Consider the following 24,427-nt stretch of genomic DNA (forward strand, 5'->3'; position numbering starts at 1 on the left):
TCAGATTTTCATGTACTTCTTTGGTTTCTTCTTTCCCTTTGGATCTGCAACTGTGAAGGTGACTTTGTTGTTGACAGATCCAACATGTTTGTTAGTCTGATTGAAAGCAGGTTGAGAAGAAGCCTTTCTCTTACTCCCTTGACCTGATTTTGCAGCACCTTGTTTAGAAGATTCAGCAACACATGTTTTGGAACTGTTGTTGTTCTTCATTCCATCCTTAGCAGTAGTAGATGCACCTGCAGAAGCACTAGCAACTGGTTTCTTTCTGTTGTACTTTATTTTTGATGGTTTAGGGACATAAGGTGTTGATGTTGAGCCATCAACACAGGTTCTAGGCTTGTTGCCCTTTGGATTCTTTCCAACCTCTCCACCACCACAAGTTACTGCATACTGACCATAAATTCCACACTTCTTACACTTTCTCATTTTCTTCACACTTCCATCTTCATCATAAGAAGGAATCCTCTTCTTCCTTGGCCTTCCAGTTTTCCTTATGATAACAGGAGGATTAATGAACTCTACCAGTATATTCTACACAAAGAAAGAAAGAAAGAAAGAAAGAAAGAGAAGATATTGGTTAAGATATGAAACCCTTAAAGGTTGTGTACTATATAAAGCATGTATGAAACCCTAAAAGAATCTTTGATATTATTAAATATTAATTGCACAATAATCAATATCTTTATCTTTAATAAAACTAATGCTCTTACCCAGTCAATTTCAGCTGACAGTGGTTCAAACTCTGGAGCATATGTTTTTTTGTAGTATTCCACACTATACACAGGGTCACAGTAGTTACAACATGAAATCAGACAAGCAGATCCACAAATTATCAGTTTACAATCAAACTTGAGCAAGGAAAAATAAAGGGAACATAACAAATCAAAACATGGGAATGAAACTCTGGAATGAAAAGAGAGTGTGACTTACTCAGCCCAGTTTGGTCTCAATGGTGTTAAAGCACATACAACATGTTGACATGGAAATCCCCTCAGCTGCCACTGCAAACAACTACATGTCTTTTTGGGAAGATCCACAATAAACACAGCATCATGAACACTCCTGACCTCATACACCTTTCCCCTTATTGCTCCAATCAACTCAAACAGATGATTTAAGTCCTGCATCTTTGTAATCAGCTTCATTTCCTTTGGAACTATCTGACCATCCTGCCACTTTTCACTTTCATTCCTCCTCTTGAAGAAAAGACCCATCACCAGTTTATTATACATTTGTGCAAGTGTAATGATAGGCTTATCCCTGAAGGGCTTTGCCATGTTGTTGAAAGATTCTGAGAAATTATTGTTAATGTGCTCACACTTGCTATCATTTGAGAAATGAGACCTAAACCAGCATTCAGGTTTTTGATCTAGGAGATACAATGCAGCTTTTTCATCCTCAACAAACAATTTATCCATGTGTTGCTAAAAACAAACATAAATAGTATTAAACTCATGTTTGTAATACTTTCAATTACATTATATTGTTTTGAGAAATGAGCAAACCTGGTAGTGTCTCTTCTTGTAACATTTGACAACATTCCATAAATGAGTGTGTAAGTTGTATGACTTGAAATTCTTCATCAAATGTCTGCCAAGTAGCCAAGTAATAGTTAGTCATTGAACTGATATTATTAGGAAATATATTAACAATAATATAACATTACTTGAAACATAAATAATATAACATTACCTGAAACATAATCTGTGCTCATCCAAGTAGAAGTATTTGTCACAAGCTTCACTAATCCCCTTCTGCTTGTCTGATATAATGGTGAAATGCAAGTTTTCACCCAGTATAGCTTTAAGTCTTTGAGAAATATCTTCCAGTTCTCAATGGTTTCATTCCTACACACCATTATACCAAGATGAACTAAACCATTCTAACCATCTAGACCTGTTGCAGCCAGTAACACACCACCATACTTCCCATATAAATGGCAAGCATCCAATCCAATGATTTTCCTACATCCAGCCAAGAATCCTTCTATAGCAGGCTTGAAGCAGAGTGTCATTGACAAGAATGTGTTGTCTGTGCTTCCATATGAGAAACTAGCTATACTGCCAGGCATTTTTTCCTGCAATTACAACAAAGTAATGTTAATGCCATATAATTTGTAATATTAAGTCATGTTGCTCTAACTAAAGACAAGCATTAACAAACAAATAATAAAACAATGTTACCTTCACCATTTCACAGAATGCAGGAATTTTCTTGTACTACTCCTCATAGCTGCCATAAAGATTCTGCAACACAATATTTCTTGCTCTCCAGGCTGTATGGTACTTAATTTTCACCTTCATTGTTTTGTTGAACTCATTTGCAAATGACTCAGGATCAGGGATGTTGTTTTTGTTGCCAAGAGTCTCCAACCTTTCCATGTACCAATCAGCTACAAATATTGGATTTGCACATCTGTTCTCCCCTTTAACATTTCCATTGCATGTGTGCTTCAGATTCCAACTTCTCAGGGTAAATGTAATTCCTTCACACTTCATAACTCTTCCATAAATGAACATAAGACACTTGGTCTTCTCATGATGAATGCACTTTACCTTAATCTTGTAGTTGTTTGAATCACTAAACTTAACCTGATGTTTATGCTTTACACAGTAGCCTCTCAAATGCTTCTGGAATGCTTTCTTGCTTACAAACTTGCTTCCCTTCACTAGGCTGTAAGGATCCACTTGTTGAAAAATAACTCCCTCAGGGAACATCTCCTCAGCTTCCTCCTCTTTAAAATGTTGTGCATGGTCTTCCTCAAACTGGGTGTTATCATGAGGCTTTGAACATTTAGGCCCATCAGTCTTGTTGCTTTCTGATACTATAAGTTCAAGCCCATCAGTCTTGTTGCTTTCTGATACAAATTCCCCAAAACAAATGATTCAATTAGAGTTCAAACAAACATAACAAACAAACAAAAAATAAGAAAAACAAAAGACTACAAAAAAAATGACAATTTACCTTCTTCTTCTCTGTCAGAGACCAAGTCCCCATAATGGTCCTCTACAAAACCACAGAGATAAGTGCATTAGTACTACACAAATCTAAAAATCAAACCCACAATTTTTAAAAAAAGACAGAAGCAATGAAATACCTTCCTTGTCATTCTCAACTTCCACCTCCCCAAAGTTTGGATCACCGCCATCACTTTCAGCATCATCACCATCACTTGCAGCATCCTTATCATCACTTGCACCATCATCACTTCTCTCAGTATCTGAAAGATACCCATTCTCAACTTTTTGTAGAAACTTATTGTAACTCTTGATATCTTTCTCTTCACTGTCTTTGTCTGATATATTGTTCAGGACACACTCATCATCAGGATTACATTCATCTTCTTCTACATTCTTCAAGTGCAGGACATACTCATCACTTTTCTTGTACTCTTGGGCAACTGCAAACAAATCTTCCACCATTTCTGCCTGTGTTGTAGCTTCAAACCAAAAGTCATGATTGAAAAATTCCTCAAATCCATGTATCTCATTAACTTGTTCATCTCCACTAGCATTACTGTGTTGAGTCAATTCTTCAGGTTCAGCTACACTAGCTTCCAAAACAGGATTATTCTCAGCTGCACTAGCTTGTATTTGTTGAGTAAACTGTGGAATATAAACATCTCCATCATCAACATCTTCATCAGAAACATCTTCATTACCAGCTAAATCAATGAATACTTTAGTAGGATTCTTCTTCTTCATCCTAGGTATTCTTTGACTTCTTCTAACTGTCTTGCCATCCCTAAATCTCTTTGTTACTATCTTAGGTGATGAACCACTAGAACCAACTGGTTTAGGTGGAGTCTTAGAGACTGGCTTCTTCGGAGTCACATTCTTTTTGGGTTTCATCTTTGGTGGAGGAGGCTGTGAATCTGCAGTAACCTGAGATACATCTATCTCACCATTCTCATCTAGTGGCATCACTTGCAAATACAATGTAATCCAACCATGTTCATATTGATTTGCATTTTCCCAGAAAAACCAAAAAATTTCATCATTAATGATGTTTGATGGTAGACATGGATCAACATACCATAGAAGGTCCAATGTCTCCCTACTGGTTAATCTCAACATAGGACTAATCCTAGACTTTAACTGATTTATACCCATATCTTCTCTGGACAAACCCTTAAACTCAAAACACATAGTAGTGTTGATTAGATCCTTCACCTTAATATCTCTGGTTGGAAATATGTCTTGTTGAACCTCATTTATAACCTCTTTAACCACTTGCTTTCTACAATTAAGAACAACAAAATATATATCAGACAAATTATGGAAAACCCATCTCAGACAAATTCTAGAACCATAAAAACCCTATAAATCAATTATCACACAAACCATAAAAAACCCTAGAAATCAATTTCAATTAATCATTATCAGCAGAACCCAATTTTGAAATTAAGATACCCTAGAAATTTATCAGTAGAACTTCATTATCAGCAGAACAAATTCGAACTTCATAAAAATTCTATAAACAGATAAAACCCTAGAAATATAAACACCGACAAACCCAAATAAATCAACCTTACAAACAAAACCCATAATATGTGCATCACCGAAACGTTAAAATCAACCATGAAACCTAAAAAAACAGATTAGGGTTTTTTGTCACCTCTCTGTAGAACGCTTCTTTCGTCTCGTCATCTTCACCAGCAGGAAATCTTCAATTTGTTCTTCGAATCTCAACTAACAAAACACTGTTTCACTGATTTATCTCTCTACTAAAAACCCTCTCTGAAGAACCCTCTCTGAAGAACAAGTGAGAAGAAGAAACTAAATGAATCGATTTCTCTCTGTCTTCTGTTATTCCTTACACCTTCCCGTGCTGTCGATAATAACATTGAAGAACTATCATGGCCGTTCAATTAATCCTCGAGATGTCATGTTAGTTAGATTAGGCTCTCAGAAAGAAACACGTGCACATCTTATCGAGACACGTGAACATCTTATCTAATGTGACTGATACACATGTGCGAAGGACATTTCAGTAATCTTACCACATCCATGAGATCTCCCTATATGATATTTTGGTGAGATATTTGAGAGTCAACGCGATAAATTGACCGAGATAGTTAAAGTGGATGGAATCCGTTTAACTTTCCTAGTCTAGCAATAAATAAAAAAACAGGTCTACAAACGAAAGTGAGGGTCCAAAACAGGCCTATTTCTGCATATAATCCAAAAAATAATCATTTGTAAATTATAATAGTGTAATAATCAATTTCATTCGTATACATACCATACCGAACACAAAGATTTGGAAGAATCGAATTGTTACTCGACTCGATTCGTACAAAACAAATCTATATCTGGTTATTTTTTCGGATGGATACTCCCACATTCTAAAAGATTCCATATTTGAAGATACTGTCATGGATACTAATGGTTATATGGGGTTGGGTTTTAAAGGGTTGTTTTTAGTGATAAAAAAAAAACCATAACGCCCCTTATCCTGATAAAAAGAAGAAAAAAAGTCTTAGAATCTAAATCATTCTAGTTATTTTGTATCACCCTATTCTCTCTATCGGCGCCTCATCTTCTTTCTTTCTTCCTCACTTTTCTACTTAACATTCAACCAGTCGATGATTTCAAAAATAAATTCTTATATTCGAATTAAAAAAATACTTCTTTAGTTCATATATAGATAGACACATTTTTTGTGTCTGGTTTGATTTCAATTCTCCATTTTGTTATAAGCGCTCAATTTTGTACGAATATTACAATGTTGTGTATTTATAGTCTTTCATGTTTTTTAAAAGCGCTGCTTCACGCTACGCTTCGCTCCAGATTTTTCCAATTCGCTCCGAAGCGTAGTTATGAAGCGAATCTACCATGAATCGGAAGATTCCTTTAATTGATGTGCTTCTTGACTTAGTCAAGTCATTTCCCGCCTAAATTTTAAACTAAAAATAAAAAAAATTAGGTGGGTATCGAACCTAAGACCTCCAAGTTACTTAATTCTTTTTCTCCGAAATAGATTGTGATGATTCTAGAAAATGCAGGTGAGGATGATGATGATGTATTAAAATCTTATTTAAGATCACGGTTTTTAAAAGGGCCACTTCACGCTACGCTTCGCTCCAGATAGGGCTGACAACGGATAAATATCCGACAGGTATTGGCAGTACTAATAAGGTTAAGGTTAAGATTATCTGATATCCGATATCCTATAATATCCGGCGGAATCCAAAAATTTCATCTCGATAAGGTTAAGGATAAGCTATCGGATATCGGAATTTTATCCGATAAAATCCGGTTTCTCGCACAAAGGGGTATAGTAGTATCATGCACTAAAATTTTAACAGAAAGATATGTTTATGATAGGTTAAAATTGCCAGTAGATCTCGTAAACAAGGTGCAACCTTTGTTGAACTTGAATGAAAATCTCCAAGGGGGAATACTAGTGAAGGTTTACAGTTATACTTTGGTAAAGTTTAGCATTGAATTTGAATGCGTTGGTAACTATCACAAAATGACTTTGCGCAAGGGTTGGGAGAAATTTGTAATGCTCAATTGTTTGGAGCAAGGTATTAAAGTACAAATTTCAGTTTTCCACAATCTATGGTCTAACAAGTTATGTTTTGCAGTATTTGAAATTCTGAAGAATCGAGGAAATAGGTTACAGAGTAGGGGCTAAATGAAGTACAAAAATCAGAATTTAATAAAATTCATTCAGTTTTCTTGGTAATTTCCCATTGGCACAGTTATATCAAGATTCTTTGTTTTTAATCTTTAAATCATTAGTCCAGACTCTTGAAGATGGAGGATCTGGTTGATTAGCAGATACCTATCCAATTTCTCTCCGTATTAGTTTTAGTTTCTTTAATGTTTGAATATTAATTTCATGGCTTAGTATGTCTGAATCCCTAACTGAATCACAGTTGTTGGTTTTGATAAGCTTATCGGATGTCGTATATTAACCAAACGGAATCATCTTATTCTGATTCTGATAGGGTTAATTAAGATGTTAATTCCGATATCCGAAATCCGATATGTCGGATTAAATCCTATAGGATGTCGAATTTACAGAGACGAATATCGGATTTCGGAGCCTCGTTGCCTACCCTAGCTCCAGATTTCTAAGGGTTTCGAACCTCCGACCTCCAACTTACTTAAACTAAAGTGAACCACTATACCACGCTACTATTTTTGACATTAATTGGACTTGTGTTAAATTTATACAATTATTATATTCATAAATATTACATTATTGATAACAGATTACTATTATTTATAGGAAAAAATTCGCTTCAAACATCAATCATGAATCGACGCTTCACGTTTCAACATACGCGTCGCTTCTTAAAAATAAAAAACGCTTCACACTTTTAATACCTTTGTGTCTTCGGAGAAATAAACTCCTGTGGAAAATTGACTCGAAAAGTGATGTTTTTCCCCAGTGAAAATTACTCAGGGAACCCCATAGAATTGTTAAAAGCACCCATGAAATGTACTATGGGCACCCGCTAAATTCACTAAAGGCACCCAATTGCTAAAGGACCCCATATTGGATACCATCTTCTTCTCGAGCAACGTTATTTTTGGCGGGATGTTTTTTTGGAATTTCAGTTACAACGTATTTCCCGTTTGGATTTTGGACGAGTTCTTTTGAGAATTTTTAGCGGATCTGAGTTGGAATCAACCTGTTTGGTCAAAACAAGATTAGCATGTGGTCTAGAAACGTAAAACAAGGGCAGATTCTTGTACACACGATAAATAAGGGTAACATATATTCTTGGGTATTATTTTGGAATGATTTTACATGAAAATACGGGGGTATAACTGTTAGAGCACTGCTCGGTCGAAATCGCATGCGTTGTTATCTCAAGCATGTTTGTCAATGTTAGTGATCAAAACTATAAGTCTTGATTTCTAGTCTACTATAGCTAAGTCTCGGACTAGGATAATAAGTGTAGTTGAGCTCAAGAACTCCATGGAAATCATCATACATGACGAAGAACTACTCAAGGAACTGGTGGAATTTCATCAACTAAAAGGTATGTGGAGACTTGAACTTATCTATCACTCAAAAGTCTATCTACTCTATCTCCTATTTTGAGACAAAAGTCGTTTTGCTATATAGACTTTGATTATACACATTTGCTATTTCGAGCCGAGTTTATCTCGCCTATCTATTTCTCGAAATATGTGTTGGTAAGCTTTCACTTTGGCCAAGTTCATCTTTACCTAGTGACGAAAGTCATGTTATGTTTCAATCACTTTGAAAATTGCTTACTTTGACGAAAAATAGTTTGTGAATAACAACTATATAATAACATCCTCTAAGAATGTTTCAATGATTGAAATTGAGAGTTTAGATTATATAACCATTGTTGGATATAAGCATTGTGTGGAAACACGTATATGTACAAGTCCTTTTTCCTTGAACCGAAGTATGCGTACTTTGTTGATCAGGAAAACCAGAACAAGAGCTGTGAACTCAGTCCGTGAACTCAGACCGCGAACCCAGTCCGCGAATTGGCGGAAGTTTTCATCCCTAGAATATCTGATGGAGTTTGAGAACTCCTTACGGGAACTTAAGTCTGCGAACTAAGTCTGCGAACTTAAGTTGGTTATATCTAAAGACGATTTTTGTGAACTTATATTTATATTAACTAAGGAATGCAAAATGCAAACCGTGGCTATAGAGTTCATGAATCGATTCGAGTGAATCAAATCATTTTTGCTTTGATTGTGTCTTGTGTAGTTATATAAGATTTATACAATTGAACAACTATCTAACTAGTTCATTTGAGTCATTTGAACTAGTTATGGTGAAGAAGAATATGGTTGATATGAAAGTGCTCATATGACTAACCATTTTTGGTTAACTATTGTTGAACCAAGAAATGTACATGTTTAGGTACGGTTACACAAACCTAAAATCGTGCATTTCATTTGTGTGTAACAAACTAAGTTTTCGATCCAACTGTTGAAATATATTAGCTTGAATATAATCAGGTTTTCATCTAAAAGTGAATATTGAATGCCTTGTTACTAAGCTAACATTTATTGCAAACCTTGATTTGAAAGACTATATAAGGAAGAATTCTAGCAACTGGGAAACCTAATCCACACACCTTCTGTGTGATACTAGTTGTATTAGCTAGATTCTATTCTTCTTTAACCTTAGGTTTCTTCTTGAAAACCAGGTTAACGACTTAAAGATTTCATTGGGATTGTGAAGCTAGACCGATACTACTTTCTCGTAGTTGTGTGATCTGATCTTGCTGACTCTATCGTCTTGAGTACAATCGTAACGATTGGGTTGAGATTAATATCTCCGATAGGCAAGATATAAAAGTAGTCACAAACATATTTGTCTCATCGTTTGTGATTCCACAATATCTTATTTCGCCGCGTCGATTAAGATTATTGTGAGGTGATTGATTATACTAGGATGTTCCTCAGGAATATAAGTCCGGGTTATCAATTGGTTCCTGTTCACCTTGATTTATCAAAAGACGGAACAAAACTCGTAGGTATTTCTGTGGGAGACAGATTTATCTATTATCGTAGACTTTTCTGTGTGATACAGATTTGTTTATTGTCTACGACTTTGGGTTGTAGCAACTGTTAGTTGTGGGTGAGATCATCTAAGGGAATCAAGTGCGTAGTATCATGCTGGGATCAGAGACATAAGGAGCGCAACTGTACCTTGGATCAATGTGAGATTGTTTGGGGTTCAACTACAGTCCAGAACGAAGTTAGTTTGTAGTAGGCTAGTGTCTGTAGCGGATTAATACAATGTGTGTTCAATCTGGACTACGTCCCGGGGTTTTTCTGCATTTTCGGTTTCCTCGTTAACAAAATTATGGTATCTGTGTTATTTCTATTCTACATTATATTTTGTTATATAATTAAAATATCACAGGTTATGCGTTGTATCGATCAATTGTGAAATCCAACCTTTGGTTGTTGATTGGAAATTGATTGATCCTTGGATATTGGTCTTTGGTACCATCCAAGTTTATATCTCTTGTATTTGATATAGTCTCACAAGTTTCTATTTGATTGAGCATAGATCAAATCGAGTGATAGAGATATTAACTCTTTGATATACTTCATTAAGAGTGAGTCTAGTTGATTCTCTTTAAAGTATATTTGAGTTAGTCCATACAAATTGCTAATCGAAATATTGGGTGAGGTTGTTGTACCCCCGCTTTTTTCACTAACAACCACACCCAACAATTCGTTTGGCAATCTGAGATGACTAAATGTAATATACTTTCTAGAGAATCAACTAGACATTCAGACTCAATCTAGAGAAAGGAATATACAAGAGTTTATATCTCTAACTCTTAATTCAATCCGCAATCAGCAAATAGAAATCTGCGAGCCTGATTGAATATAAGAGGAGTAACTTGAACGGTACCAAAGACCAATGTTCAAGGATCAATCAATTTCAATCAACAACCAAAGGATGGATTTCCCAATTGATCGATTCAACGCACAACCTATGATATTTCAATTATATAACAAAATATAATGCAGAAAAGAAATAACACAGACACCAGAATTTTGTTAACGAGGAAACCGCAAATGCAGAAAAACCCCGGGACCTAGTACAGATTGAACACACATTGTATTAAACCGCTATAGGCACTAGCCTACTACCAATGAACTTCGGACTGGACTGTAGTTGAACCCTAATCAATATCACACTAATTCAAGGTATAGTTGCGCTCCTTACGTCTCTAATCCCAGCAGGATACTACACACTTGATTCCCTTAGTTGATCTCACCCACAAGAGTTGCTACGAGCCAAACTCGAAGACTTGATAAAAAAAAGTGTCTCACACAAAAAAGCATGTTGGAATGGATAAATCTGTCTCCTATGATTTTTGTTCTGTCTTTTGATAAATCAAGGTGAACATGAACCAATTGATAAACTGGACTTATATTCCCGAAGAACATCCAAGTTATCAATCACCTCACAATAATCTAAATCGTATGATGACGAAACTAGATATTTTGGAATCACAAACGATGAGACGAAGATGTTTGTGATTACTTTTTATCTTGCCTATCGGAGAAATTAATCTCGAGCAAATCTTAGAGAAGATAGTACTCAAACGATAAAATCGGGCAAGATCAAAACACATAACTACAAAGAGCAATAGTTGCGTCTGGCTTCACAATCCCAATGAAGTCTTTGAAGTCGTTAACCTACAGGGTCTCGATAGAAACCTAAGGTTAAACGAGAATTGACTCTAGCTTATGCAACTAGTAACACACAAGAGGTGTGGGGATTATGTTTCCCAGTTGCTAGAGTTCTCCTTTATATAGTTTTCAAATCAGGGTTTGCAATCTAAGTTACCTTGGTAACAAAGCATTCAATATTCACCGTTAGATGAAAAACCTGATTCGACAAGCTAATATCTTTCAACCGTTAGAACGAACTTAGCTTGTTACACACAAATAAAATTTACCCTCATTTAGGTTTATGTAACCGTACCCAAACGTGTACACCATGTTGGCTCAACAATATATAACCGAAGTTAGCCATATGATTACTCTCATATCAACCTTATTCATCTTAACCATAACTAATTAAATTGACTCAAATGAAACTAGTTAAAGAGTCATTCAATTGATATATTCTCATAGAAGTATACAATAACACAATCGAAACAAAATCGGTTTGATTCACTCGAATCAATTCATGAACATTATATCCACGGTTTGCAAAAATTGCATTCCTTATTATATAAATGTTTAATTTCATGTACACAACCGATTTAAAAAGTAACCCACCCAAGTGTGCAAACGGGTACGCATACTTAAGTAGCCGGTCCGAGTTTGGTTACGACAGTACGCGTACGAGTGCGCATAACAATTCACACTTCCAAACTCCAGCAGAAATTCACGGTGGTGAAACTTCCACCAGTATGCGTACGGGTACGCATACTTGCACATACATCAGCAACCGCCAGTACGCGTACGAGTACGCATACTTCAGGCTCCCGGTTTTGGACTTACACAAAAATGTGATAACACACTATGTTTATATCCAAACATAGTTACTTGATTTTAAACTCTTTATTTCAATCATTGGAACTTTCTTAGAGGATGACAATAGTCGTTTTCACATACTATTAGCATCAACGCGATTTTCAAGTTATTGAAATTATCATAATGAAACGTCCCAAGTCTTCACTAAATGATTGTACACTATAACATTTTTAGGGATTAGCAACGGAGTCTGACCGTTGCTGACCGGGGTCGCAACGGCGGAGTGACGTTTCAAAACACGGTGTTGCAGTTTTTCGCAACGACATAGGCTCCGTTGCGACTCTTGGTCAGCAACGGATATTTGCAAAGTACTGCGCCATTGCGACCCTGTTTATTCGCAACCAAGATCTGTCGTTCCTAAGCTGTTTCTAGTTACAGGAATACCCCTACCTGGAACTGAAATGTTATTGGTTCTGGTTCTAATTAGCAACAGATCACAACGTTGCTAATATTTTGCAACATAAAAAAAAAGGTCAAGTCTTCATTGACCTGGTCAAAATCCATTTCCCCCCTGCAGTTACCCGGTTCCCCACATTCATCATTTCCACATATATACATTCGTTCATTCAATATACAAAACTGTATCATATTATGAAAATGGACTCTTCAATTGATTTTAACAACAAGTATGAGTGAGTATTTGATACAAACTATGTCATTCATTTAATGGACATACACAGAAACATACTTAGTTCCTAAGTTTAGTTTGTATAAAGTTCTGAAATTCCTATGTTCTTCCAACTTAAATCTCTATAAGGAGACACTAATTATAACTTACAAATCTTGTAGCTGCTAAGGGACCTAATGGCTGCTGCTTTGCTGCTTTGTTCTCCAATCTTTCTGATCTCACAACAGAGCATCATTCAATTAACCTGCGAACAAAACATCACAAATTAATCAGATATCCAGTATGCTTATAAAGATCGAGTCAAAGACTAATAGGCTATATAATCAAATCAAAAGAACCCACATACTTCACACTAACACATAACTTATGCAAGAGATTGAAAGTATCAATTACACTCAATGAAACTGTATGCCTCTATAGTGGCTATTTCTGAATCAACAATCTCAATGAAAACCATCGTAAACAAACAATGAATAAGAGGATTTCAAGAATAACAAGTGATTAAGAAACTTCAAGATCTACTATTATCGAAGGCATTTGACATGTCCACCAGAATCTCGGCAGTTCAAGTGATTAACAATAGATGCATCAGCTGTACCATATTAACAATAGTTGCTATCCAGGCATTACAAATAGAAAAGAATTGCTAGTAATAGCAGCTTGAATAATGTCACTTGGGCATTACAATTCACATATTCTGTTCTTTTTTTTCTCAAAGTCATGTCACATATTCCTATATCCCCTGGTAGATGACCAAACTTAATGAAAGTGTAAGCTATAAGCAACACAGGATAACATGCGTAAGGACTGAGCTTTTTTGAAGTTATAATTTCAGTATAACAAAGTGTAATAAATTCAAAACTATCACAGGTTGAATTCTGATGAATGTATTAAAATATTGGTTAGAAAGTTATAAGTTATAACAATCACTTATAAGCATCATTCGAAGGCAAAACAGAAATACTACTCAAGTTTCGGGAAAGTCATGCCAGCTAGCGAACTCAAGTTTCGGCAATATCTGCAGCAAACCTATCATAGATGAACTAATAAAGTATCAAACTCTGCCATGACTTACTTGCATACATGACTAGTACTGGTCACAAACAATTAACATCAACACTTCAATGTTTACTAAGAGCAGAAAATTATAAAATTTTGAGACAACAAAAGTAAATTTGTACAAGGAAATAAATCAAAATCAGATATGGTATTTAATGTAGCCATAAAAGGACGAAACTGAATAAATTGAAAATTACTTAGTGAAGAAGAAAAATATATCTTGGTAAGATCAAGGTTGATCACATGAGCAACTCTAGTGACATCTAAACCACGAGATGCAACATCTATGGCGACCTGGACAGTGAATTTGGAGGTTAAGTCGTTGCAGGGGTGAAACACATTTATTTAAGTTAATTCAGATACAGAAGAGCATGGAGATACCAGAATATTAGCTAAGCTATTTCGAAAATTGCGAAGACCTGCTTCTCTTCTTTCACTTTGGCTACGACCAGCATGAAGAGAAACAACGTGCAGACCTTGCGCTATCAGGGCTTCTGCAACTTCATCACACCTAGTTTGAAACATCATATTAACATTACTTGTCAGCATATCATAGGCGCTTCAAAAGTTCAAGTCATCAATCATGCAAAAAGGTCATTACCTTCCTTTCAACAAAAAGGTAATACATCATCTGAAAGCCAAAAGGTAACCAATAAATGGTATGTACTATTAGACACAAGCATACACACGGTTTCACACTGAAAATGCGACGCTAATGAAAACCAAAAAACCAGAAATAACAAAAGTAGGGAGTTCAAGTAAGAAGCTAGACCTCTCTTATATGTGGCTCGAACCCCATGTCCAACATTTTGTCATCCTCATCCAAAACAAGGTACTGATTTGTTAGTTACGAACAATCAAAAATACAAGACAATACAAAAGAGATAACAGAAACAACACATATTTCCATTAATCCTTGAAAACCATTGGCAGTAAGCCAGTACCAAGTCATGTGAACCTTTTTTATTGGCAGTAGCTTGAATTTGAGACAACCCATGTTCTTTCTTTGTCACAACTTTTTCAAAGAGCTCCCCTCCAGTGACAAACTCCAAAACGATAAAACTCTTTGCCTTGCTTCCCATCACCTAAACCAAGAGAATATATCATTTACAAAGATGATAAAAAATAAAATAGAGATAGCCTAGAGACACAAGCAAGCACTATGATTCCCATCACTTGAACGATGTATGGGTGCTTTATCAGCTTCATTGTTGAGATTTCTCTCCTTATCTGCAGATGTAACATAAGAAATTTCAACGAGTGTTACAGTCTTACACAGGTAAATTACTAAACAACCACACAACCATGTATGGCTTTAACATAGCATAAGATCTCTGAGTCAACTAGCATATAACGTTAATGTAAGCAAGGCATTATATAACGTTCAAGAAATTAGCTAATCAGGTGAACTGGCTTGTTAAGCAATAGTCTATTGGTGTAAGACAAACCAGATTGGAAATATTAAACAACATCAATATTTCCAATCTAATTGGCAATGTTAAGCAACATCAAGCTGCTCAATACAATTTTTTTAGCCAACAAACTTCAGATAAGAAGCATACAAAACAGTCATGGGGTTGAGATGAAAACAGAGAAACCTTTTAAATTACTAAAATGAATCAGTTAGGTCTAGAAACGAAAAATGAAGTTAATTTCTCACCTAGCCCATGCTCAATGGTTAATCAACACCAAAAACTCCATCATCATTACCTGCAATGCCATAACCTGCCGTCATCTTAACTTCACATACCACCAGCAGTTCCCATCTAGCACAATCAACTCCTACACACAACATCATCTCATCCAACATCTTCTCAGCACCTCAAACACCACCAACAGAAACCTATCCTCTATCACAAGTTTGTACTACAATCCATACATTCCCTGCATCAAACCTTAACTTCAATATCTCAGAACTCCTTCTAGGTCTTCTGCTACTGCAATTTCTCCACCAGATTTCACCTACAGTGCATCAAGCATTAATAACAACTTCAATTGAAGTATTGAGGAAGAACAAGAAACCCTAATTTTGAATTTCTCTAAATTTATTCTTCAAAATAACAGAATCACCACCATCAATTCTTAAGATCAACTCAAACCCTAATAGCAGTTCTTCCATTATTAGTACCACCCTAATTCCTCTCGATCGCCTTTACAGATTCATTAAACAGAAACCCTTCTGCTTAAATCTAACCCGAGCTTCAATCTTCATCAACTGCAACTTATCACCATCACCATCACCTTCTCTTCAATGATTACTCTAACTCTTCTTACACAACACCGGCTCAACTCATCACATTCTCCTCAACGGGTTCATCCTTGTATTTGCGAGTTTAAGAAATTAAAAACTGAAATTGAAAACAACAAATTTACAAATGAAACACTAAAATCGATAAACTGAAATCGAAATCTTAAAATCGAAAATAGCAGACTCACAGATAAAAACCTAAAATCGATAAACTAAAAAGAGAAAAATAGATTCACAGCTGAAACCCTAGAAATCAAAATATCTAAAATTGCAAAATCTATAAACCCTATAAACTGAAACAAAAGGATTATTAAAGAGACTTAAAACCTGGTAGATTTCAGTGGTTTTAGATTGAAAGAGATGACAGAGATGAGTTCTTCAGAGCTCCAGTTCTGTGGAGAGGAGATGAAAAGAGATGAGGTTCTGCGGAGGAGAAAATATGTGAAGGAAAAAACGATGAGGAAGGGATATAGGATAACTTTGGCTGAAGGGTGGAAACAAAAAGAAGCATACTTGACCCAAGTTTGTCTTGGGCGTAATTATCAGTGCCAGTGTTCCCGATCACACACATGTTTCACGCGCTTGAACGCTGAGCAGTTGCGACTAGTGCCGTCGCTAATCTGGGTTGCAAATCCCTTAAAATGGTGTAGTGGTATTACACAAACCATGTAAGATGTTACTCGGAAACTTTCATATGATTATATTCTGACTTTCGTCTAGAATGTAAGATGAACTTGGGAGAAGCAAAAGCTTGCCAACACATATTTCGAGAAATATGTAAGCGAGTTAAGCTCAACTCGAAATCTCAAATGTGTACAATAGAAAACTATATCGTAACACGACTTATGTCTCAATATAGGATATAGAGTAGAAATAGACTTTCCAAGTGATAGATGAGTTTCAGTCTCCACATACCTTTTGTTGATGAAGTTCCACAAGCTCCCCTTATTAGTTCTCTGTCTTCAAACGATGAACGCCGTGAAGTCTAATGCTCAACTACACAATCTATTTCCTAGTCTGAGATATCTACAAATATGCTAGAAATCAAGACTTATAGTTTTGATTACTAACATTGACAAACATGCTTGAGATAGCAACGCATGCGAGTTCGACCGAGCAATGCTCTAATAATTTCCCCCTTTGTCAATTTTAGTGAGAAAACTATCAATACATATGGATCACAAAATAAATAAAAACTTTGTAGATTCTCATCCAAATGCTTGATCTCCTTGGCATCTTCAACACGACTCGAAATCTTCGTCACTTCCAAGTACTCCATGATTGTAAACGTGTTCAACTCAGCATCATAGTTGTTGAATATTTGTACGTAGCGATAACAATGAGAAAACCAGTGCTCTCAATCATTGTTATACAGTGTCATAGTATTATTACACAACATCAAAGTTCAATTGTATCACAACTTTGACAATAATACTATGGTGATATGTATCACTCCCCCTTAGTCAATACTTCATCTCGATATGAAAACCACCTCCCCTTACATAATGATCCGTAAACCATATGTGTTTGTAGTATGAAACTACACATTAATTATCCCCCTTTTTGTCAATGTAATTGGCAAAGGTACGAAGACTAGTGGGATCCTCATGAAATTTCCATAGAGATTCTTCATGACCAAACATACCAACAAATTTAGATGCAATCATAACGCCGAAGCTAAATGCAGTCATCGAGGAGTTTATAAAGATACAAGATAAACCCTATAATATTCCACAGCCACACTCCCCACAAAGATATGGCGATTAAGTACAAGTTCAAAAACAAACTCTCCCCCATAAAATGTCATTCCCGAAAGAACAACAAAGGTGGCCTTGATTTTACAAGAAAATAAAGATTTCTTTAGATATAACCAAATCATATGAAGACATGAATTTCTATCCAAAAATCTCAATTGAATCAACCACAAAAATGATCAATTCAATTGGTCATACTCGACATAAGAAAACTTACGGATCAACACACATACACAAAGATGTGGATCAGGGAAGATCAATACTGCAGAATAAACAAGGATCCATTCTATTTTTCGTAACTATTTGCACAATCACATATAATAGAGTTTATTAGAGCATAGCTCGGTTGAACCCGCCAAGCATTGGTATGTCAAGTTTGGTTGTCATATTTTAGTGAATCAAAACTCATTTAAAGAGTCGTTTGATTATGTACTAGAGTCAACTTCGTATAGGTTAGCTTCAAGTATTAGGATATGAGACATTACAAGTATTGCGAAGACTTGAAGAAGTGAAGAAGCAAGGATCTACAACGACAACATCATCCTTCCACTTGAGGTTAGTGATATTTGACTTTAACTGTTTCATTCCCTAACATATCTTTCAAGTCGTGCATATTGAAAACATAACTGCGAAGCATGAATGATTGAACTCTAGTTAGACGTAGTATTAAGGAATACAATACGAAGTTTATTGCTTAAATCGTTAAAGTTTGTATATAAGACATCAACATAATCGTTTGAATGCTATTGTGGTTATGTATGGGTATGAGATGAAGATTTCATCCTTGGAAACAATGTTTTACATTCGTTTAAAGGAAGTACATTCATGAACTTGTTTTGTGAATCGAAAGGGAAATCGCTAGGCTTGGTATTGTGATTCATTGCATATATTTTGAACTACCAATATGTGTGATTAGTATAACCGCTCATGACTTGTTTATGTTCTTGGTAAAACTACTCACAAGGCCTGACTTTTGTTTGTATGACTTTTATTAAAAATCATAAGTTAAGAATCCTGGATCGAAATATAAGTTAAGAATCTTTTAATTAAGGTTACTAATTTTATTTTCATAAAAACGAAAATTGGTAATGTACATTTACTAACTGGAGATTTTTTAAGAGATTTTCGGTCAACGTTTGGACAAAGCATTTCCAGGAATTATGGAAACTGAATCTGGAATATATTGAATACCTTGAGAATTTTTTCGGTTTTTGAAATTCCTTGGTGTCAAAACTTCCTTGGTCTATAAATACCAAAGTTTGCATTTCGAGTAAACTAATCCTCAGAGCCAGCAGAACTACCTAGTTGTGTTGTTACTGGTGGAACCGCCTATTTGGAGAGGAAAGTAACCTAATTAGGTGAATCTCTTACGGCCTTTCAATTTAAAGACTTCTGTGGGATTGAGAAGATCTATTAGTACCGTTGGTGGGAAACTAGATAATTGCGGTTTATTATTAGTTTTCGATTCATTTGATTGACTAACAGATGTTGAACTTTGATTGCACCTAGTTTGCTTATGCTTGAGAATCTTCTCTTCTGATATAAGATCCACTCAAACTAGATCGAAGTTTCGACGGGGATCTTCAGACTGTTTGTAAATCTAAATACGTCTTGTGATAATTCATTGTTAATACACTTCGTTCTGTGCGTGATTGATCACAAGAGATTCAAGTTGATTGTGTACAAGTGTTTATTAAAGATCTAAGAAGATTTGAAGACAAAGAAGGCTTTGAAGATTTCTGATTTGGGTTCATAATCTTTGGTGTGCACAATACTTGTTTATGTTAAAGAGGATCCAACTATAATCAGTTTATCCTTGTGGTAGATTGAATTGCTTAGTTGAGTAGATCGGCATCAATACGATTCTTTGTGATTCAAGGTATTGATTGCAATAGGCGATTACTTTGGTAGTCGTTAGTGGATAGATCTAAGGACCTGACAAAGGAGTTTACTGAGATAAACGGAAGAGCCTTTTGTCTAACTCACATCACTTGGTTGAATAGAGTTGATACCAAACAGATTCGTTGTTTCTTTACTGTTTGGAATACGAACCAAAAGAATCGTTCCAAGTACGTGACTTATTCATAGGTCGGAGGCGTGGGAATACAGATGGAACTAGGTTAACTATAGGTTTAGTTGCTTGGTATCAACTATACGAAGTTGGTTTATTTTGTATAGAGGCTCAATCCTAAGATTATTCAATTATCGACTAGGTCCCGGGGTTTTTCTGCATTTGCGGTTTACTCGTTAACAAAATCTTGTTGTGTCTTTTACTTTTATATTTCTGCATTATAATTATTTTATTATAATTAGAAGTAAAATACACAAACGTTAATTCCTATTTACTTGATAGTAATCCTATTGTGTTTGGTTAAGTCCGAACCCTTTATCAAGTAAACATACTTCGTTGTTGTATTGTCTTGATCTCGTATCCATAGACGATCACATGAAGTGTGAACCGATTAGTTGTATTGTCTCGACTCAGTCCATAAACAATCATTTTCGGAGAAAGGACTTATAGGTGGAAAAGTTTTAGATTGAGGTATATTTTGTTAGAGAATAGCTCGGTTGAACCCACCAAGCGTTGGTATGTCAAGTTTGGTTTTCATATTCTAGTGAATCAAAACTCAAGTTAAGAGGCGCTTGATTATGTACTAGAGTCAACTTCGTATATGTTAGCTTGAAAGTATTAGGATAATGAGACTTTACAAGTATTGCGAAGACTTGAAGAAGCAAGGAGCTACAACGATAACATCATCCTTCCACTTGAGGTTGGTGATATTTGACTTGAACTGTTTCATTCCCTAACATATCTTTCAAGTCGTGCATATTGGAAAAAAAACTGCGAAGCATGTTTGAACTCTAGATAGACATAGTATTAAGGAATACAATACGAGGTTTATTGCTTAACCATTAAACTTTGTAGATAAGACATCGCCATAATCATTTGAATGCTATTGTGATTATGTATGGGTATGAGGTGAGGATTTCATCCTAGGGAACAATGTTTTACATGTGTTCTAAGGAAGTAAGTTCATAAACTTGTTTGTGAATCGAAAAGGAAATCGCCAGGCATTATTGGGATTGTTATTCATATCTTTTGAACATCCAATATGTGAGATTTAGTATAACCGTTCATGACTTGTGTGTTCTTGGTGAAACTATTCACAAAGGCCTTACTTATATATTGGGATGACTTTTATTAGTGAAACCGATCTTAAGTAATCATCTGAGATGATATGATCGAGTTTGTGTTTTGTGTCTGACCAAATCTAGGTAAAGGGGAACTGATCCTAGTAAGAGGTGCAATACATCACAAAGGGGAATTTATCCTTGTATGAGGTGTTGCAGGTTTATAACAGAAAGGGGAACCGATCCTATGGACATGTGTAACACATATAAGTTAGATACCATATATATGTGGGGAACCGATCCTAGTACCTAGTCAACCGAATTTTGGAAAGCTAGTGTGACTAAGCACAATACTCACATGGAAGGTAGAACCAAAACTTTTTTTGGCAGAACCGTTAAACCCATGATTTGTGATTGAATGTTATTTGATCAATCGCATAGTTCTTGAAAGTCAGATGAACCAATTCTAAACTTGTTTGGAAGTGTGGAAAATCGGCTTCAAGGTTGTAAGTATGAAAGAGGACTTATAAAGTAAGGATGTCGACATACTTTGAACACGTGGTGTGAATGTTTGTTATTTAATTGTTCAAAGTTATTCTTTAATACAGATTGCTAATCGAAATATTGGGTGAGGTTGTTAGACCCCCCGCATTTTCACATAGCCTCTAAAAGACTAACAATCTCACAGATCTACAAAAGTTTTCACAAAAACGCACTCACAAAATGTTAAAACTTTTGTTTTGTACTAAAACACATTTTTCGACAAAGTACTCTTCGATATGAGTACCTCTGAGTACTGAGGAATCTCAGCGAGAATTTAAGGAAGCAAAAATCTTTTCAAGCATTTAATACCCCGTTTTTCGAAAAGATCTGGTACCTTTTTTAATTATTTTCAATATTTAAGGTTGTTTTCTCCAAGGCTGCCATAAAAAAGTCAGCACCTGTCTTTCCAAGACGTCATTTCAGTATTTTTTCTGAAAAATCTGCTTAGCCATCTTCTGTGTCAGAGCATTAATTGCTAATTTTGACGAAGGCACCCGGGTAACAGATTTTTGTCGTTTTTCTGTGACCGCAGGATAACAAAAGCCGAAGGCATGCAGAAACCAAGTGATGTACCACCAAGATCACGACCAACAGTTACACGAGGAAGATATCAAAAGCCATCTCAAGCGAATCAAAGAACGGAAGCAGAGGACGGGAATGTGAAATCGTAAGAAGAACGATTGCTAACAAACCACCTATTCCTTCTGAAGGGATGGGGAAAACATCGGAAGCTCAACCACATTACGTCATGCCGTTATCGAAGTATCCCACCATTACAAAGCCACATGCGGCAAACACAGGGTTACCCAGAACCTCAGCTCCTACATGACGAGGGTTGGGAAACCTAAATCCAATCTAGCTTGATCCCGACGCTCCGATCATAGAATAAGGAGTGGATGACTCTGAGGATCCGGTCGACAACACTCCTCAGGTTGGTTGAATCCACAACGATGAGCAAATGGCAGCACAAGTAGCAGCTTTGCTACTACAAAACAAGGAACACAAGGATGCCATGCACGAGATGGCCCAGGAGAACCAGAACCTAAAAGATATGCTGGATGTGCAGATCGAAGGTTCCCAAACTCACCCTCCGTTAAAGAGGCGTGAGAACAGAGCTATCTCAGGAAGACGAAGGGTGGATCTTAACCCACCAAAGGCTAACCCACCTAAGGGAACCAGGAGAACACACCGCGGTCTAGACGAGACGGATTCAACCTACAAGCCCCCTCAATCCTACTATGATGAGGTATTTTCCAGAGATGCTCACAATGTGAACATGGTTATGGAGCAAATGGAGAAGATGCAGAAAGGAATACAAGGGATGAAAACCGGCCACGCAGGCGCGAGGGTAGAAGAAGTACTCCATGAAGCGACAACATCTCCGTTGTATTTCCGCATTTTGAGGGAGCCCATCCCTGCGAAATGCGCGGTACCTGCGTTTCAGACCTACAATGGTACCTCTGATCCTGCAGCCCACTTACGATACTACACTCGTGTCCTTGCCCATTGGGAAAGAGATGAGGTAGTACTTTGTGGGTAATTTCCTGCAAGCTTGACATGATCAGCATTGGCGTGGTATGGCAATGTACCAACAATCTCAATTGACTCTTTTGAGCAATTGTCTACGGTATTCTTGGAGACATACATGTACAAAAAATCAACAAAGTCAAGGTTAGATAGGATATTTGCTTTAGCTATCGGACCCTGGGAAACATTGATGCAGTAGACAGACAGGTGGCAGAAGACGTACCAAGCAATTGGAAAAGTCAATCCATAAATTAACATTAATTGCTATAAGTACGGACTTGATAGAACCTCAGCTATGATCTTCACAACAGAGCCCTTGATTCCAAAGGAAAGGTCAGGGTTATCCAAGACTGCTACATCAGACTCGAAAAAATCCATAAGTACAACCCAGTGCACAAGCAAAGACAACAACAGGTCCGCAACGAACCAACTCTCTGGAACCAATTCCGGAGATACCTAAGAGGTAAAACGAGACGGGGGGCAGAACCAACTCTCGAGACAAAAGATCAAAATACAAAGATGGTACAGTCAGAGGAAAAGGAAGAGATGAGTTTGTAGATAAGATCTACACAAAGCTAAATACTACATTCTCCCACATCCTAAGCAAGGAAGGAGCGAAGCCGAGCTTTCCTTACCCTAACACTAGGGGAAAGCAACCAGAGAAAACGAAGGAGGCTAAGGAGTACCGCGAGTACCATCAGTACTATGGCCATACAACTGATACATGCTATCACCTAAGGAACACAATTCATAGATTCATAGACGAAGGCATATTCATGGAGTACGTACAGATACAACCGGCCGAAACTGAGGTGGCCCCGAAGAAAAGGATAGAATTACCTCAGGACGACAAATACATCAACATGATCACCTTCTCCAGCGGAGTTCAAGAAGAACTGCTCGAAGACATCCTCAAGTTAGCTCGAAACAGAAGAAATCTAGAAACCCACGAGGTGTTCAATCTAAGCGGACCACCTACTAGCACTTGGGAAGAATGGATGGCCACACAATTAACATTCTCTACAGAAGATGTCAATCAGGAGGTCAAAATACACAACAATCCACTTGTGATCACTCTTCCAATACATGGATGGAACGTTACGAAGGTCCTCGTTGACGAGGGCAGCTCGTTAAATGTATTGTTTTACGAACCCTACCTACGCATAGGTTTGACAGCGGAGCAGATGGATTCTTCCACTTGCACAATATACGGTTTCAATGGAGCAGTCTCTAGACCAAAAGGAGAAATCGTCTTGCAGGTACGTGCATGACCCTTATTAACCAATACAAGGTTTTGTATAGTGGAAGCACCTTCGCCCTATAATGTAATCATGGGAAGACTATGAGTCCATAGATTACGAGGAACAACTTCGACATATCATCAGTACCTTCGATTCCCTACAACCATGGGTGAAATTGAAATCAAAGGTGACCAGCAAGACGCAAGGCTATGCAATCTAGCAGAGGTAAGACTCAACGAAGAAAGAGCTGCTGCCCAACAACACGAAAGAAAAAG

At 36.6% G+C, this 24,427-nt stretch overlaps 1 protein-coding gene and 1 long non-coding RNA gene across 3 annotated transcripts; both read right to left on the reverse strand.

Moving 5' to 3' along the window:
• Nucleotides 1-2,192, reverse strand: LOC113331896. Its single transcript, XM_026578539.1, has 7 exons — nucleotides 2,184-2,192; nucleotides 1,888-2,077; nucleotides 1,693-1,762; nucleotides 1,506-1,590; nucleotides 931-1,424; nucleotides 711-774; nucleotides 1-531 (listed from the first exon to the last, which is right to left on the reverse strand). The coding sequence occupies exons 1-7, from the start codon at nucleotides 2,190-2,192 to the stop codon at nucleotides 1-3; spliced, it is 1,443 nt and encodes a 480-aa protein (XP_026434324.1).
• A 10,419-nt stretch (nucleotides 2,193-12,611) lies between these two features.
• LOC113331826 lies at nucleotides 12,612-16,379 on the reverse strand. Of its 2 annotated transcripts, XR_003351219.1 has the most exons (7): nucleotides 16,283-16,379; nucleotides 15,368-16,055; nucleotides 14,480-14,937; nucleotides 14,309-14,338; nucleotides 14,089-14,218; nucleotides 13,905-14,001; nucleotides 12,612-12,892 (listed from the first exon to the last, which is right to left on the reverse strand). It is a non-coding gene; the product is annotated as an uncharacterized LOC113331826 (long non-coding RNA). The 2 variants fall into 2 exon arrangements; XR_003351220.1 differs by lacking the exon at nucleotides 14,309-14,338.
• Nucleotides 16,380-24,427: the final 8,048 nt, after the last annotated feature.

This window comes from Papaver somniferum, unplaced genomic scaffold (assembly GCF_003573695.1).
Source record: "Papaver somniferum cultivar HN1 unplaced genomic scaffold, ASM357369v1 unplaced-scaffold_128, whole genome shotgun sequence".
NCBI classification, from domain to species: Eukaryota; Viridiplantae; Streptophyta; class Magnoliopsida; order Ranunculales; family Papaveraceae; genus Papaver; species Papaver somniferum.

Coding starts and splice junctions, on each gene's coding strand:
- LOC113331896 (XM_026578539.1), bottom strand. Junction 1,591..1,692: donor GAGCACAGATTATGTTTCAG/GTAATGTTATAT, acceptor GCTACTTGGCAG/ACATTTGATGAAGAATTTCA. Junction 532..710: donor TGTCAGCTGAAATTGACTGG/GTAAGAGCATTA, acceptor TTCTTTGTGTAG/AATATACTGGTAGAGTTCAT.